Source organism: Varanus komodoensis, unplaced genomic scaffold (assembly GCF_004798865.1).
Source record: "Varanus komodoensis strain SLA01 unplaced genomic scaffold, ASM479886v1 scaffold5, whole genome shotgun sequence".
Taxonomy (NCBI): domain Eukaryota; kingdom Metazoa; phylum Chordata; class Lepidosauria; order Squamata; family Varanidae; genus Varanus; species Varanus komodoensis.
In genome coordinates this window covers 49,793,593-49,811,529 of record NW_025336087.1, presented here as the reverse complement: position 1 = coordinate 49,811,529, position 17,937 = coordinate 49,793,593, and the positions used below count along the sequence as shown (strand labels likewise).

Below are 17,937 nucleotides of genomic sequence, written 5' to 3'. Positions count from 1 at the left end.
AAGACCGTCGCCATGTTGTCTGAGGTCACCTGGATGACCTGGTGTAGAAGCACATCCTCGAATGATTGCAGGGCTTTGAAAACGGCAAGAAGTTCCAGAAAATTGATATGGTTCCTGCAATCCCGGAGATTCCATATCCCCTGGGTACGTAGATTGGAGCAAATTGCTCCCCATCCCAGCAGGGATGCATCGGTGCCGAGGGTTACTGTAGGGTACCGGGGTCGAAACGGAACGCCTACAGTCAGATTGGCTGGGTCTATCCACCATAACAGGGACTGAAGAACGGAAGCCGGGAGTCGAATCCATTTGGTAGGTGGATCTGTCTGTGGTCGAAACATTCCGTTGAAGAACAGTTGAAGGGGACGTAGCCTGAGTTTGGCATGCGGAACCACAGCGATGGAAGCAGACATGTGTCCCAACAGGCTATGACTAGACCAGGCGGGGACGGTTCTTGCTTGTCAAATCTGAGCGATGCACTGAGCAATCGCATGCCTTCTGTCCCAAAGAAGGAAGGCTCTTGCCAACGTCAAATCCAGCCGGGCTCTAATAAAGTTGATCACCTGCGTAGGGAGAAGGGAAGATTTCTGTTGATTAATACAGAGTCTGAGATCGTGCAATAGAGCACATGTAAACTCAACAGCAGACGAAAGTCCTGCTTCTGTGTCGGAGACCAGCAACCAATCATCAAGGTACGGGTATATCCGAATTCCACGTAATCGAAGGTGTGCACAGACAGGAGCCATACACTTCGTAAAAACCCGTGGTGCAGTGGCTAATCCAAACAGTAGCACATTGAATTCGTAGATTTCAGAGTCCACCGCAAAATGAAGGAAACGCCTAAAACTTGGATGTATTGAAATATGAAAATAGGCATCCTTCAGATCCAATCAGGTGAACCAATCCCCTCTTCCCAGCAACGGGAGAATACTTTGAAGTGTGGTCATCCGAAACTTCTTTGGTGTTATGAATCTATTGAGAGCTCTCAAGTCCAATATTGGTCTGAGACCCCCATCTCGTTTCGGGACCGTAAAGTATCTGGAATAGAACCCATGGAATCCCTCTGATAACGACAGGCGACGAATAGCTCCTTTAGCAAGGAGTTGGTGAATCTCGTGTAACAGTACCAAGGAAGTCGAAGTACAGCAGATAGGATTCGGTGATGGCACAACGTCGAATTCGATTCCATATCCGTGCTGAATGATAGATAACACCCACCCATCAGATGTGATGGACTCCCAAATGGAAAGCCGACTCTTCAGTCGATCCCCAAATGAGAGGGGGGAGGGTAGAGTTGGAATGAGAGGAGAGGTTCGCTCATCGCATCAGCGCTGTCGCCTGTCCGTATCAAAGCGGCAGCGGCCCTGTTGGAAGCGCTGGGGTGGTTGTTGCCTGCGACGCTGCTGACGTTGATGCGGTTGCTGTTGCCAAGGCGGAAATTGTTGACGGTACTGTGGACATGACCATGACCACTTACGTCGGGGTAGAGATTGCAATTCCATACGATGGGCCGTCATCCTTGATTCATGGATTTTCTTCAATTTGCTATCCGTCCTTGCATGGAAGAGACCGGAACCGTCGAACGGCATCTCTTCAATTCTCCACTTCATCTCGTCTGGAAAATTGCAATTACGCAACCAGGCTTGTCTGCGGAGGGAAATGGCACCGACCAGCAACCTCGAATCAGAGTCCACGTGGTGCCTCGCGGTGGAAAGCTGTTGCACCGCCACTTGCACAGCTTCCTTAACAAAATTCTTAGCAAGTTTGCCCTGGTTTCCCGGGAGGATATCGATAATGGCATCCAGGCGTTGCATAAGGAAATAGTGGTAACGCGCCAGGGTTGCCTCATAATTAGAAATTCGTAAACCAAGGCCCAAAGCTGCATATACCTGGCGGGCGAGGAAATCAACCTTTCTGCCCTCTTTGTCATGAGGCGAGGTGTGTCCACGGGCTTCCCGACCCTGCGAGGATTCTACAACAACCGAATTCGGCTTGGGGTGACGGAGAAGAAACGGGATGTCCTCTTCCCACACCCGATACATGGACTCATATTTACAAGAAGTCGGTTGTGGATGAGCTGGGAGGTCCCATGGCTGGGTCACTGCCTGCCATAAGGTCGTAATAAACGGCAAGGCAATAGATGTGGATCGTTCGCCCCTGACCACATCATAAAAACGATCGGTGCTCGGTCCCGGCTGTTGGTGAGCTTCTATATCGAGCGATCTCACTAGTCTGGCCATCAGATCGTTAAACGATATATACGGTTCCTCGGGCGACCCCAGACCCTGAGAAGCAACCGCTGCATCTGGCAAGGTCGAGTGAGCCTCAGACTCGTCGGAGTCCATCCAGTAGGGGGGTGGTACACTGGAGGAAGAATCTCCTGGTGACTCTGATCTGCCACTTTCTTTAGATAGGGCCCTTGGGGCATCTCTAGGCATTGAATGGAAACGTTCCCGAGGTGCTGGTGGCAAAGATTGTCCCCTGAAGGTCGGATAATAGGCTATGGAGTGGTACTCTTCCTGTCTCGGAGCGGAGGAGTACCTGGAGTGGTACCAATCATCAGACCTCGCATCCGAGGAACGGCTCCTACGGCTTCTCGGAGGGGAGATGGCGATCTCAGTACCCATCAGGATTGGAGGCATCGGGGTTGGTGATCGAGCTCTAAGTGGAGAATCTCATTATTTCCCCATCAGAGATGGAACCACGCCTTGAATCCAGAATGGGTTTGGCTGTCGGTCGGTGTGGTGAGCCCGGTGGGGTAACCCTCATAGACACCTGGATGGTCGGGACTGAGAGGGTCAGTTCCGAAGCAGGGATCGGAATCGAGGAAGAGGCTGAGCCTGAGTGGTGGTGTTTTGCCTGCTCGGGGTTCTTCGGCTTCTTAACCGGCTTGCCCGTCTTATCTTTCTTGGCCTTCTTATGCACAGGATATTTATCTGAGTCGCTGTGCTTTTTTTCCTTTTGTTTCCTCGGCAGGGAAACAGACTGGTCGGCCATGGTATGAGTGCCTTCTTCAGAAGGGCGTGAGGGCGGAGCAATGGAGGAAGAGGACGGGCGTTGCGGCAGGTCAGCCGAAGTTGGACGGCCTTTGGGTGGGGCTACAACAGTGGAAAGCTTAGCCACCAGCCGGTCTGATTGGAGGAGAGCCTGGTCCCATAAGAGTTTGTGGAGGCGGTTCTCCCTGTTCTTCCTCGCCTGTTTAGAGAAGGCCAAACAATGGCCGTACTTATCGGTTCTGTGCCCTTCCCCCAAACAAAGGAGGCACAGATCATGCGGGTCCACGGCGGGCATTTTGGAGCCGCATTTTCCGCACTTGCGGAACGCCGTTCGTTGCACCATCGTAGAAAGAAGAAAAAAGGAGATAGTAAAGCGGGAAAGTAATATTTTTGGGTTGGGTTTTTTTTTTTTTTTTATAGGAACGATAAAGAGGAAAAATGGTGCAAAGTTAAGAAGAAATATAAGTGAAGTACTAACAACAAGAACAAGGGATACAAACTTGGTAGGAAAAAGGAGAGATTTTCAAACGAGCAAGAAGATAAGTAATAATCTTAGCGAGAGCGAAGCGGCACAAGGCACAATGAATGGCGGTTGCAAAGACTGGAAAATGGCGGACACTCCGCTCCTTATATAATGCTAGTGGGGAGGGGGAGCGGAGTTCCCGCCAAAAACCGTTAGCTGTTAATCTTCTGGCCAAAGGCACTGCGCAGGCACAGAACCCATATGTGTGATGCACAGAGGCCATGACGAAGAATGTTACTTAATTACATTAGGCTTCCACCAGATATCTGGCACTTCACCCATCATCCATGATTTCCCAAGGATAACAGACTGAAAGTTCTTCTGCCAGTTCCTTTTATTGTTCTGGGATGTATCCGGTCCTGGAGACTTGAACTTGTACAAAGTAATTAAATATTCCTTGACCATTCGCCTATCAGTCAACAAGCTACAACCCTGCCCTTTCAGCCTGTACTCCACCTTTGTCAGGAGGAGTCATAGAGTCTCTTTTGGGAGAAGATTGAGCCAAAGTAGGAATTCAGCACTTCTGCCCTTTCTTTGTCAACTGGTATTATTTTGCCACCCTCCCTTTGTAGTTGAACCACCATTTCTTTCTTCTCTCTTTTACTATGCACATATCTGAAGAAGGCTTTTTTGCTGCATAAAGCAACCTTCACTAATCTCTGCTCGTTTTCAGCTTAAGCCTTCTTGACGTCGTTCCTGCAAGCCTGTGCTACCTGCCACCTGCTATTTATTTATTTATTTGTTTATTTAGTAAACTTATATTCCGCCCCATTCGCCAAAGCCTTGGGATGGCTTACAACCATAAATAAATATCAATGATACAATTAAATATAAAATTGGAGACATCCTGGCCAAAGTTATTAAAATCAATAATATTTTATGTTTGTATTCTTCCTTTGTAGCCTGACTTTCCTTTCACTTCCTGTACCTCCCTTTTTTATTTTCAGGTCATCTTTAAGCTTTTTGTGAAGCCACATTAGCTTCTTCTGCTGTCACCTACCCTTCTTCTTGTTGGAACTGTAATTGTGTCTTTAGGATTTCTGTTTTTCAAAATTCCCATCTATCTTGGATTCCTTTTCTCATTAGAGTTGCTTGGCATGGGACCTTACATAATATTGTTCAGAGTGTATTAACATTTTCTAAAATCAGGGTACAAGATTGGCTACATTCAGCTTCTGTAACTCCCCTGCATGAGGGCTGCAAATCTTCAGCCAATACCAGGCACTACAGCAGCAAGTCACTGGGTCATGCTAAATCATTTGTGAATCACTGCATGAGTCACTAGACAAAATAATTAATCCATGGAAATATCATTTTCCAAAGAAGAGAGTATATTATCGAAATTATCAGTTTGGCTTATTTAAAAAGTCATCCCACATATGCCTATACTTTTTAGAAAATCAGGGTTTATATTAGAAAACTACCAGAAAAGAACACAACATGGAATCTGAATATCTTAAATCTTACAGGCATTTTAAGGAAGGGGATTATAGCAGCAACTCAGAAACCCTACCAGTCTTTTCTACTTCCCTGCATTATCTATTTTTGTTGTTACTGATCACTTCAATCCCATGACATAAAGTATTTTCTTGACGTAGTGTATCTGCTATGACTGATCACGTAAGAGTTTCTCAACAACAGGCTGGATTAAATGCAGCACAATGTTGTCTAGATGTTAAAACTATGGCAATAGACTCAGTCTTGTACCATTTTTCCCCTCAGCTTTCCCTCAATTCCATTGACCCTTCCCATATGCACAGAGATGTGCATACAGTACCACATGCTTGCATTTCAACACACAACTGGACTGTGAAATATTTAGGAAAAAATGAAAAAATAATAGGCTAGGGTACAGTGATGGTGCTACACTAATGGCACTGCACTAGCACTGATTTACACTAGTGCGATTTCATTAGTGTTAGTGCTGCAACACCACTGGATTCTGTTCTTAAATTCTCCAGGGACCTCTTTTATTCACAAATGACAAGTCTTGCAATAATACATTCCAAAATCAAACATGTCACCCACAGAGAATGAAAAAAGTAAACTGCACATGAATAAATGAACTGTCAAACTTATGAGGCCCATCACAAAATTACTACTGGAATGTCTTTCAGAGATGAGTTTAGGCATGCATCATTCACAGCTACAGATCTGCAATATCCACAGGGGCAGACAGTAAAAGAAATTCCTCACCTTGATTCGGCTTACAGCTTCTTGAGCCTGCATCATTCTCACATTCTTGGATGGAGTTTTGTCTGAAAGAAGCTGAGTAGAGCCAAGGTAATTGGCAGCAAATATGATTCCATCGATTAAATCTTCAGGATCACAGGGCCCAGGAACTGCAGTACAGAAAAACTGAATTATTGAGCAAAATTATGTTACTAATGGGAAAGAGAAAGAATATACCACTACTGGTGCCAGTATGTGGAGGCTGCAATTGCAGCTTTGGAGTAGCTGAAATTCATCATGATCACAAAAGATCAGATACAATTAGAGGAGACAAAGAAGGACCAGCCTCTCTGCTGCAGAGACTGCCAGGGACTGCACTTGGTAATCCAATCTGACTTCGACATTTGCTTGTTCTGTTAAGACAAAAGTTCACCCTGAAGCAAAATAACCTGAATGGATTTTTTCTTTCCTTTTCAGAAAGGCACAAAGCATTTATATGTCTCCGAGTTAGTTGTGCCTTTCACTCTTTGATTGTGTTTAACTAATATCAACAGCTTAAAAACAAGGGAGATGCAGGCTGGCATAATCAATGCAACAAGGACATTATGGAAATTAAATAAATCTCCATATATTAGCTTACTCTTTACAGTGTATTTTGGTTCCAAGATTCATTTTAATTAGTGGCTGGTGAGGAGAGAAAAGGAAGATAGGATAAATTGTGGAGCAGTGGTAAATTCTGAAGTGTAGCCAATCATTACGGCAGTCCCCAGAGACACAGCCCCAAGGAGATGGAAAGTGCAGGTTGCTGTATTGATTATACCTATCTATCCATCCGAGTATGTATTATCCATGTGCACATATATGCACACCTGCCTACAGAAGCAGAAGCAGTCCTTAGCACAATACTCAATTTATTAGGATCAGCTAATAGTAATAGAGGAGCAAGCTGATAAAGCACAGTGCAATGGTTAGCATGCTGGACTGTGGCTGACAAGACCTGAGACTGTGTAAGAAATGGAAACAACTTGACACTAAAGAATACAGAATCACTAGCTCAAGAATATCCAGGAGTGTCTTTCCAAGACATCAAGGAGAAAATCATTTCCCCTGTGAGGATTGCAGCTAAGCTTAGAGGAAGCAGAATGGCAGGTGATGTCATCCCTGCGACGGGGTTGGGGGGAGTCCCTGCACTTTGCCTCTATGAGCCCTGGCTTTTTTACATCACTACTGTGGAGGTTTAGGTGCTTGGCAAGGGGCAAGGAGGGGAAAGGATTCAGTTCTAAGCATCCTCGGGAAACTAATGTTTCCTTCCTCCAACCCTGCTCATGGTCCCAAGCGCCTCCCTTCAGCAATGAAGACTATGCACTGAAATTGGGGTAATCTGCAGTGCTCTGCCAAGTATCAGATTTGCTATTGCCAGGTAAGCCCACAGGTGAGGCTAGCAGCATGAACTCAACCTCAGCACCACCCCCTGCAAAATACCAACTGCTGTATTTGATTCACAGATCCCAAACAGCATTAACCATAACCCATGAAGTTATTAATCATCCTTAAATTTATTCAACCTCTTTGACCTAAAAGGCTAGGACAATTTTCTAAATTTATTCAGCAGGTGATTTTTTTAAAAAAATAAATGGTGCATTAACTGGCTTGCTGCAGTTTTAACACAAAGGGAAAAGAATACTTATGCAGTCTACTTATTTCTCTTTAGAGAGGGAAAATTTCAGCTCAGCCAGAAAAAGAGTCTGAAAGAATAAATTATGCCAGTTAACATAGTGCATAACTTAACTTGCAGAGTAGTGTGATTTCATTTCCTTTTGTTAAACTAAACATTTTGTGTCTGTTGACCATCATGGGAGTGGAAGGGGGTGCTGATAAAAAGATGCTATTATGCTCAAAAAGATGCTATTATAATCAGGTTCCAAATAAAACATATGCATGCACGAGAAAAAAAACTTCATATGTTATTACAGTTTGACTTCCACTTTCCACTACAGGTGTTCAGTTGTAACAATAGCTTGTTTTTTCAGCAGTGGGGACTGTAGTTGTGAAAGCAGAAAACAAACTCTAGCTGCTCCCCTCATTCCCTCCTCTGCATGAATAACTTTTGTTTGAGTATTAGCCTTTTCATTAATAGTAAACTGGTCTGATAATCCTAAATATAATGCAACTTCCCTCTTGGAGAATATATTTACAAAGATGATTTTATAAACTTAAAGAGCAAGTTCAGGGAACTCATTGCATAAAATGCCTAGAGAGTTTTGGCTATTGGGCAGTACAGAAATAGTAGTAATAGTAGTAGTAATAATGCTAAGGCAAATTTTGTATTCAAGTCATCTGAAAGATAGAATTCAAATGTGAAAATCTACCTACTGTTAATATGTTTATATTTTAAATCTTGGCAGCTTTTGTGCAGATCATAAAGAACACATTAATTTTGTCAGATAAAAGTTCCTAAGAAAAAAAAGGCCAATATGATTGAGTATAACGAATAAAAGACAGGGTAGCTCTTCTTTGATACAAGAAAAATTGGGACAAAATGAAATAGTTACTTAAAATTAAAAAATAGCTTAATCTCCTTAAAATTAAATGTAACTTAAAATTAGCATTCATGATGAATGGTTACAACATTAGAACCAAACTATAAGCCACTCCTGCCTGCATACACACAATTAAGGTTACAATCCTCTGCATATTCAGATAGAAAAAAGGCCTACAACTTTTAGCATGGCTGACCATGCTATATGGCTCCCCCCCTCAAAGGTACATAGGATTGTACCTTAGTCCCATACCCAGGATTGCACCACAATAGTCCAATCTTATGCAGCTTTTCACAGATGCAACTCCCACTGAGTTGAATGGGATGTACTCTCTACTAAGAAAATATGGGACCATGATGTAAGCCCATTCATACTTGGCTTATGAAGCTGTGAATCCTAGCAGAAGTCGGAGTTTTATGGTGAGCCACCAGAACTTTCCGAAGAATGTTCTGAACAGGAGATAGCAAGGTATAGAGCAGCCGTCCCTGATTTGCTGCCCTCCCAATGTTTTGGCTTACGACTCTCATTATCCCTTACCACTGGCCATGCTGGCACGAACTGTTGAGAGTTGTAGTCTAAAACATATAGGGGCACTACACTGAGGAAAGCTGTATTAGAGCATGGGGCCTAATCTATCTCACAGGGTGGTAAGGATAAAATAGGGGACAAAGGAATACTATGTACACCATCTTACCTCCTTGAAGCAATGGTGAGACATAAATGTAACTAACCCATTCAACTTTCTATCTCAAACATAAAATTACATAAACCAAAGAAAAGATCTAAGTGCTCTTTAAATAATTGGCTATTTTTGTCCAAATTCTTGGTTATCCGACTGAATAGTAATTTTTAGCCAATAGTTTTAATCTAGAAAAACAAAACAAAAAGACTTATTCACATATTAAGTTTGAAAATAATTTACTTTACAGCCAAAAGCATGCAAATAACTCATTATCCTTGGCTTCCAAACTGATGCTCAGCATGCACAAACAAACCTGCTCTGAATGTGCTTTCAAGTACCAGTCCACTTCTGATCTAATGCATCAGTAAAGCTAATCTGGATTAATGCTACAATGTACATGCTCTTAATTTGATTCAGACGGTAAGCATAACTGTTGGTAAGGGAACTAGTAGTCACTTTAACCTCAAAGAACAAAAAGTGAAGTCCCCTAAATAAATAAAATAAATAAAAAATGTTGTTGTTAGTTTGGAAGTCATGTGCAACCCCATGGACAGCATTCCTCCAGGCTTTCCTGTCCTTCACCATCCCCTGGAGTCCACTTAAGCTCACATCAACTGCTTCAGTAACTCCATCTAGCCACCTCATTCTCTGCCGTCCCCTTCTTTTGCCCTCAATTGTTCCCAGCATTAGGCTCTTCTCCAGGTATACTTATAGGTATAGTTGAAGTTACAAAACAATATGCCTCAAGTCTGCAAAGTCACCATTTACATAAATATCATCATATGTCTTACTATTTTAAAAGAAATACCTGAGATGCAAGTGTAATAAATCCTTATTTCATACAAGTACCATCTCACATAATTCCCCAGGCAGCAAATACACTGGCCGATGTACCAATCAAAGACTGACCACAATAGTATCAGAGCCAATAAGCCCTAATTGTTCTCTAGTCAGTCAGTCAGCAAGTGGCATCTGTTGGCACCACTGAAAGTTTTGAACTAACTAGATCTCAGTGCACACCAGCCTAGAGCAAAATCTGGCTTCAAGGCAGCAATACTTCTACTAGACTTAAAAGATCTGACAGAGCTATTCTTTGGCCTGCTTTTCATGAGCCAAATTAGATGTGACATTAATCACATGATGGTCTTGCCTGCTCTTTTCCTTTCCTCCAGTAAGTAGCAACTGCAGGGGAGGAGTTGAACTGCAATACATCCTAGGAACACAGTGTGTGAGGAGGGGAACTTTAATACTGCTGTTACCATGGTGGTCCCAATCCAAGATTCCCTCTTGTCACTATTTGCATCAGGCCAGAAGCTGCCATTGAGTCACAGAAAGCTTTCTTTCAGTGTCAGACAGCTACTGGGGCTTGGAGGATCAAAATTGTCCATTTGGAGATGCAAAAGGAACTAGCGGGGCTAGAACCTTTTCTCTGATATGTCATGGTCTCTCTCTTTCTTTCTTTGTAATCTTGCAAAGAATTTTTGCTTTAAAGTATTCAATTATGGCATCCCCCATAAATCCCCCATGAAGGATTTTCTCACTTCATTCTATTGTAAAAGCCCAGGTATCAGAGAACACCCATTCTGGGAAATTAATAAACAGAGTATATGAAATGAAGTAATTTATAAATATAAAAAATTCTATACTTAGTTATATAAACTTTTGTTCCACTTTGTATCAAATAGGTTTGACAGCTTACCTTCAACATATGTTGGGAAAGAAGCCAAGCTTTTTCTTGACTGTAATTAAGACAAACAGGATATCAAACCAAGCTGAGCATGCTGAGGTATGCATTAAAAAGCCTTTCATGCAGAACTGGCAAAATTATTCATCACACAATGACAGTTGTTACCCAATCCCAAAGAGCAGCTTATTAAGAAATATTTATAAATGTTTCAAAGTATCAGTTAATTATTAAGACGTTATCCTGTAGTGTACTGTGCACCATTAGCATCAATAAAGTATTTCTAGTTTTGCTTCAGTAAGACTTACTTGTTTTAAAATGAAAAAAATGTTAGGAACACACCATCAGACCATGGGTTGGATCCAAGATTTGTTTTGAGTGCATGGAATGGACTCTGTTAAGAGATGGTGTCTTGGTCTGATTTATGGAGATACCCCTTTCCCCAGTACACCATAGCACACCCCATTTAGTGGGGTTCATAACCCCTTCTCCAGCATTTTCTGGAGTGGAAGAGCTGCTGTGGAAAGGAAGCAGTAGGAAAGTCAGCTTCCACCAACTCACTGTACACTTCTAAATCTGGATCCAACCCCACGTCATGAACAAAAACAGTGGCAAAGAATTCAAAGTTGTAAACTTCCAGCATTGTGCTAAGGGTCCTAGATTTAGACTTATAGCCCAATGAGGTATCTCTCTGCTGACGTTTTGATATAGTTTTAATCCATCTGAACTGGACTCAGGCTGCAACCCTAAACAAACCAAAGAATGAAATATCAGAGTGGGACTTGCTTCCCCCGAACTTGCATAGAATTGCACTGTAAATGTCTACAATTCATCATAACTTTAATTGTTATAGAAAGCTAAAAGACAGATGATTTGATTCAGAAGTGGCCAATATGAATTTAGCATTTACATCTTCAAGACCTGACTAAATAGTAACATGCTTCTAGATGGATTTAAAAAGCACATTTACCACTGCAGCTATTTTTCAATGGTCTCATATTGCTGTGGAGTTTGCAGCTGACCAGAAGTGGTGTTAAATTTCTTTCTCAGCTAGAATCAGCAATAGTTACTTTTAGTCCTAAACTGGTAGTGCTGACAAGTGAAAGATTTTATTTGCTGAAGTAAACTACTTCTATTTGAAAATATAGATGAGAACAGGATCTCTATTTACACTCAGTGGGCTACTGTATTGCAAGAATTCTGAGAATAAGTCAATCAAGTCATTGTGTTTATTTGGAACAAGTCTTTTTATTTAAAAATATTTTGATGCTATGATAAAAGGTTAATTTTAAAGAAAGGAGCTCTGACAATTCCACCGTAACTTGGAACAAGAAAGTAACTGATCCAAGGAATCAAGAATAAAATGCCAGATGGAAAAAAGAGTTATTACCAAATAGCGCAAGACGTCCTGCTGACAAGATATTTTCAGAAAATTAAGTGTTGAGGAGGAATTGTGGCATTTATTTTCACAAGAGAAATTGCTTCTGTGACCATCTGATCTATTACACAGCCTCTATTTTTTAGACTCCTACACTGATATCCTTTTCAATAATTCATCCAGTTGCTATGAGCAGATTAATGTAGTTCATGTTCTGCATCTAAGTAGGCAGAGATAATAAAGCAGAACAACAAATTGCATTTCTGAGAAAAGCTTAGCGACATAGTACACAGTCATCAATTAACTGATATAAAAGCTCTGTTACTATTATGGATATTGTTATTACTATAAAGCTTGATTCCTTCCTTTTAGAGAGAATATTTTTACAAAGGTCTATTACCCTTAGTTACAAATAGGTTTGTGTAATCTCCTGACTAACACTGCATTTAGGCATGTTGCATTACACTAAAGTAATTATATGACGGCAAAACTTTTCTGGCATAAACCAACAGGGTTTGCTGTGTGGATTCTCTTACAGAAGGGGCTGGAATCTGTGCATAAGATAGTTAATTCTTCCAGACAGACAGCTCCTACTATTCAAAAGTAAGTGTGACGCATTATATAGGTGCGTAAGTCCTTCAACTTTCTGGTCAATTATGCCAAGAGATGGGTAGGTTTCATTACTTCCCTTGAAAGCTCCTCAGGCTAAGGATTCCTCCAAGCCCAAGATCCAAACAGGTGAAGCAGAAACAATTTAGTGCTTCTGGCTAAAGGATCCTAGAGGAGTTCTTCCTCTATCACATGCAAGTCAGAGTCCCAAAGAATCAGCATTACTCTTGTCTTTAAGAGATTGCAAGCCTCACTTCTTATATGCTTTTTGAAACAATTGCCCCAACCTATCCCCCCACAACAACATATATTACTAGCAAGCAATTATTATAAAGAATGAATTTTTTGCCTATTAAAGCTTCTCAGAGTTTAGTAATGTTCATGCATTTTAGCTACACTCCTATAATTGCTCGACTTAGCTTTATGGAAAGACATTCAGAAAGAAGAACTACAAGAAGGGCAAAATCCTACTTGCACCTGTTGCAAAGCATTTTAAGAGAAAATTATATCAACCACCTGCAGCACTGATTTTAGGAAGGTTTACTTCACACTAACTATGTTGCCAAAGATGTTTATATACAATTTTCAGTCTATTAAGCATGACTCCAACTAACTATATACATTCCTAAATCAGTCCCCTTACTAAAGTCTAGGAAAGGGTAAATATTGTGGACTGTTCCCTTAACTTAAAAAGTCATAACCTTTCATTTATAAGACATGATCAGAAGACAATACACATCTAAAATGATATTTCCAGATTTATTAATATTCAGAACACAATCAAGATGTCCTAAACATCAAAGATCTATTTCCAGTGAAGCCATTAGTTTAAGAAATGGTAACACTCTACCTCCTTACTGGTTGGGGTTTCTGCTGTACCACAGACATCTTGGTGATGTTGCATACTTGATGACTCAGCACCTTGAGGTGAAGATGAATCAGGAGATGGAGACTAGACATAAAAAGGTATACAATAAAATAAAATATGAGTGAATAATATAGCATATTTCACTGGCTTTGTTTTTATTTGTCTTTCAATTCAAGGCAAACAAAAATCCAAATAAAATTTAACATACAGAATTTCACCAAATTATCTTCCAATTAATATATACTAGGAAAGAAATCCTATTAATGCTAATTCTGCTTATAATCACAATCTGCAGAGATGTAGAATTAAATAATTAGATTCTTGTTTAAGTCACTAATTTAGCTGCACATATGGATAAAACCTTGAATGAAAGATGAGCAATGTCAACAGAGCAGCACATGTCTGCTTAAAGGTAAGTCTCATCAAGTTTAATGAGACTTGCTTTCAGGTAAGTGGGTATAGGAGTGAAGTGTAATATATTAAGGTTAATAATGGGTTGGGGGGACTGGCTTGTGCAGTTTGTACCTTTCCCTGCCCATGCAATATAGAAAGATATACTTTAAAACTCGACTGTTACATATGCCATTGACCAACAACCTCAACTCAGTTCTTATTTCATTTACTATACAGAATTCAAAGTGAGTATATCTATTCAAAGGTAATGGTACAGCTCCTCTTTCTACCTCATTTCCAACTGTCTTCTCCTCCTTTTCCCCACCCCATGTCTCTCCTTATATGCTGTCCATTTGCCAAGAGACTAAACAACCTAGTGCCAAAAGATAACCAGAATAACAGACAAGTTTGGCCTTGGAGTACAAAATGAAGCAGGGCAAAGGCTCGTAGAATTTTGTCAAGAGAATACGCTGGTCATAGCAAACACTCTTTTCCAACAACCCAAGAGACAACTCTACACATGGACATCACCAGACGGTCAACACAGAAATCATATTGACTATGCACTCTGCAGCCAAAGATGGAGAAGTTCTATACAATCAGTAAAAACAAAACCAGGAGCAGACTGTGGCTCAGATAATGAGCTTCTTGTTGCAAAATTTAGGCTTAAATTGAAGAAAGTAGGGAAAAGCACTAGGCCACTCAGGTATGACCTAAATCGTATCCCTGATGAATAAACAGTAGAGGTGGCCAATATATTTAAGGAATTAGATCTGATAGACAGAGTGCCTGAAGAACTATGGATGGAGGTTCGCAACACTGTGAAAGAGGTAGCAACTAAAACCATCCCAAAGAAAAAGAAATGCAAGAAAGCAAAATGGCTGTCTGAGGAAGCTTTACAAATAGCTGTGGAAAGAAGGGAAGTGAAAGGCAAGGGAGAAAGAGAAAGATACACCTAATTGAATGCAGAATTCCAGAGAATAGCTAGAAGATATAAGAAGGCCTTCTTAAATTAACAGTGCAAAGAAATAGAAGAAAACAACAGAATAGGGAAGACTAGAGATCTCTTCAAGAAAATGGAGATATGAAGGGAACGTTTTCTGCCTAACAGAGGCAGAAGAGATTAAGAAGAGGTGGAAAAGTTACACAGAAAAACTATACAAGAAAGGGCTTAACATCCCTGATAACCACAATAGGGTGGTCAGTGACCTCGAGCCAGACATCCTGGAATGCGAAGTCAAATGGGCCTTAGGAAGTCTGAGCATCCACAAAGCTAGTGGAGGAGACAGTATTCCAGCTGAACTATTCAAAATTTTAAAAGACGATGCAGTTAAATTGCTACACTCAATATGCCAGCAAATTTGGAAAACTCAACAGTGGCCACAGGATTGGAAAAGGTCAGTTTACATTCCAGTTCCAAAGAAGGGCAATGACAAAGAACGTTCAAACTACTGCACCATTCTCTCAATTCACAAACTAGCAAAGTTATGCTCAAAATTCTACAAGCTAGGTTCCAGCATTTATGTGGACTGAGAACTACTAGAGGTACAGGCAGGGGTTCGAAGAGGCAGAGGAACTAGAGAACAAATTGCCAACATACACTGGATCATGGAGAAAGCTAGGGAGATCCAGAAAAACATCTACTTCTGCTTCATTGACTATGCTAAAGCCTTTGATTGTGTGGATCACAACCAATTGTGGCAAGTTCTTAAACAGATGGGAGTACCAGACCATATTATTTGTCTCTTGAGAAACCTATATGTGGGTCAAGAAGCAACGGTGAGAACTGGACACGGAACCACTGATTGGTTCAAAATTGAGAAAGGAGTTCAGCAAGGCTGTATACTGTTGCCCTGCCTATTTAACTTATATGCAGAGCACACCATGAGAAAGGCAGGGCTAGATGAATCACAAGTTGGAATTAAGATTGCTGGGAGAAATATCTGCAACCTCAGATATGCAGATGATACCATTCTAATGGCAGAAAGTGAAGAGGGACTAAAGAGCCTCTTGATGCGGGTGAAAGAGAAGAGCGCAAAAGTTGGCTTGAAACTCAACATCAAGAAAACTAAGATCATGGTATCCTCTCACTTCCTGGCAAATAGATGGGGAAGAAATGGAGGTAGTGACAGATTTTATTTTTTGGGGGTTCCAAGATCACCGCAGACTGGGACTGCTGTCAAGAAATTAAAAGATGCTTGCTCCTTGGGAGGAAAGCTATGGCAAATCTAGACAGCATACTAAACAGCAGAGACATCACCCTGCCAACAAAAGTGCGTATAGTCAAGGCTATGGTTTTCCCAGTTGCAATGTATGGCTGTGAAAGTTGGAAGATAAGGAAGGCTGAGCGCTGAAGAACTGAGGCCTTTGAATTGTGGTGCTGGAGAAGACTCCTGCGAGTCCCTTGGACTGCAAGATGATCAAACCAGTCAGTCCTAGAGGAGATCAACCCTGACTGCTCTTTAGAAGGCCAGATACTGAAGATGAAACTCAAATACTTTGGCCACCTAATGGGAAGGAAGGACTCACTGGAGAAGACTGTAAAGCTGGGAACAACTGACGGCAAAAGAAGAAGGGGATGGCAGAGGATGAGGTGGCTAGATGGAGTCACTGAAGCAGTAGGTGTGACGTTAAGTGGACTCAGGGGGATGATGCAGGACAGGAAGGCCTGGAGGAATGTTGTCCATGGGATTGTGATGGGTCGGACATGACTTCACAACTAGCAAGCAAGCAAACAAGCAAGCAAGCCCTCCAGATGTGTTGGACTATACCTCCCATCATTCCAGACCTGCATGAAAATGGATGTGCCGCTGAAGTACAAATAATGGGGGAGCTGACACCTTGTAGAGGTGGAAACAAGAAAACCAGACACCTACACAATTCAGCTCCAGGTTGAGGAGAAACATTACAGATATGCTTCCAAAAATGCAGGATTTGAGCACCCCCAGCACAAATACTACATATTCAGAAAAAAGAGGATAAAAGGGAAGCATATTCTCACTCAGTATCCACTGCTTGAAGCAATGGTGAACAATTCCTCCAGACTTCCTCCTGTCCAAGTCAACCTATTATCATTCTCTGTATGAAGAGGCAATGCATGAGGAGAAAATGGGCAATGCCACAGATCAAGAAGGGTAAAAGGGCTGGAGACATATCAGTTTATCCAGAGAGTCAAAAGTGCTTGAAAGATAGATTGCTGATAGCAGTTCATACATTCATAACATTTTGCCTTTACTAAAATTGATTTGTAGCTTCTTACACTGTTTATCATTTATGATTAACATTATATACCGACTTATCTGCTAAGAGGCTATTAAGGCAGTGAATTGCCATTTAATGTTTCACAGCTTGCAACATTTGTTGAAACAAGAGGTGACCAGTACGATTAAAAAATATAGGTATACATCACAAGAAGCAAACTCTTTGCCTACCATCATCACTTTCACATTTAAAAACTGTTCTTTCCTCTACAGCTCAATATTATAAAGATTATAATGGTACCACAAATGCTATATTCTTTTTAAAGATTGCACAGTTGCTTTCCAGCTATGTTGTTCATATTCCTACTGCAGTATCTTATTATTATTTGTTATAATGCAACCATATTGCAATTTTGGTATACTGAAGATGGAATACCTTCAAAAGATAGGTCAACATTCTCTAAGAATGCAATACTATGCATGTTTAGGTAGAAAAAGTCATATTGGCTGAGGCATGCTGGGACTTGCATGACTTTTTGCTGTCTAAACCTTCATAGGATTGTGCCCTAAATCACCATTTACTTTCTTGCCAGAATTCACCTACCATTTTCCCGAGATATTCAGCCTGATACATCCAAAAATTCTCCATTTTGATTTTGCTGCTATACTGCTTCAACTACAGAGTCATCTGTTAACTAGCGAATGCCAGTGAATTTTTTCCAGTGGTGCTTTGTTCCTGGGATCTGAAAGTGAAGCCTGTAACAAGAGATGATGGCTGGTGTCCTACCTATATAGATTAACCCTCTTTGTTACTAAATGGCAACATTGTAAACAGCTTCACAAAAGTCTGCCATTAGTTTATTCTTTTCATTTACTGGCCTGCAGAAGAATATTT

At 41.2% G+C, this 17,937-nt stretch overlaps 2 protein-coding genes across 5 annotated transcripts in view; one reads left to right on the top strand and one right to left on the bottom strand.

Moving 5' to 3' along the window:
- The window catches only part of LOC123031184 (protein FAM189A2-like), a 109,432-nt gene that overhangs the window by 52,209 nt on the left and 39,286 nt on the right, over positions 1-17,937 (top strand). The window lies entirely within an intron of this gene.
- The window catches only part of APBA1 (amyloid beta precursor protein binding family A member 1), a 51,048-nt gene that overhangs the window by 26,739 nt on the left and 6,372 nt on the right, over positions 1-17,937 (bottom strand). For all 4 annotated transcript variants that reach the window (XM_044445780.1, XM_044445781.1, XM_044445782.1 and 1 more), the window contains exons 2-4: positions 13,432-13,533; positions 10,610-10,649; positions 5,713-5,858 (exon numbers count right to left, since the gene is read on the bottom strand). In XM_044445780.1, coding sequence (XP_044301715.1) covers positions 5,713-5,858; positions 10,610-10,649; positions 13,432-13,533 — 288 coding nt within the window. The remainder of the gene's footprint in view (positions 1-5,712; positions 5,859-10,609; positions 10,650-13,431; positions 13,534-17,937) is intronic.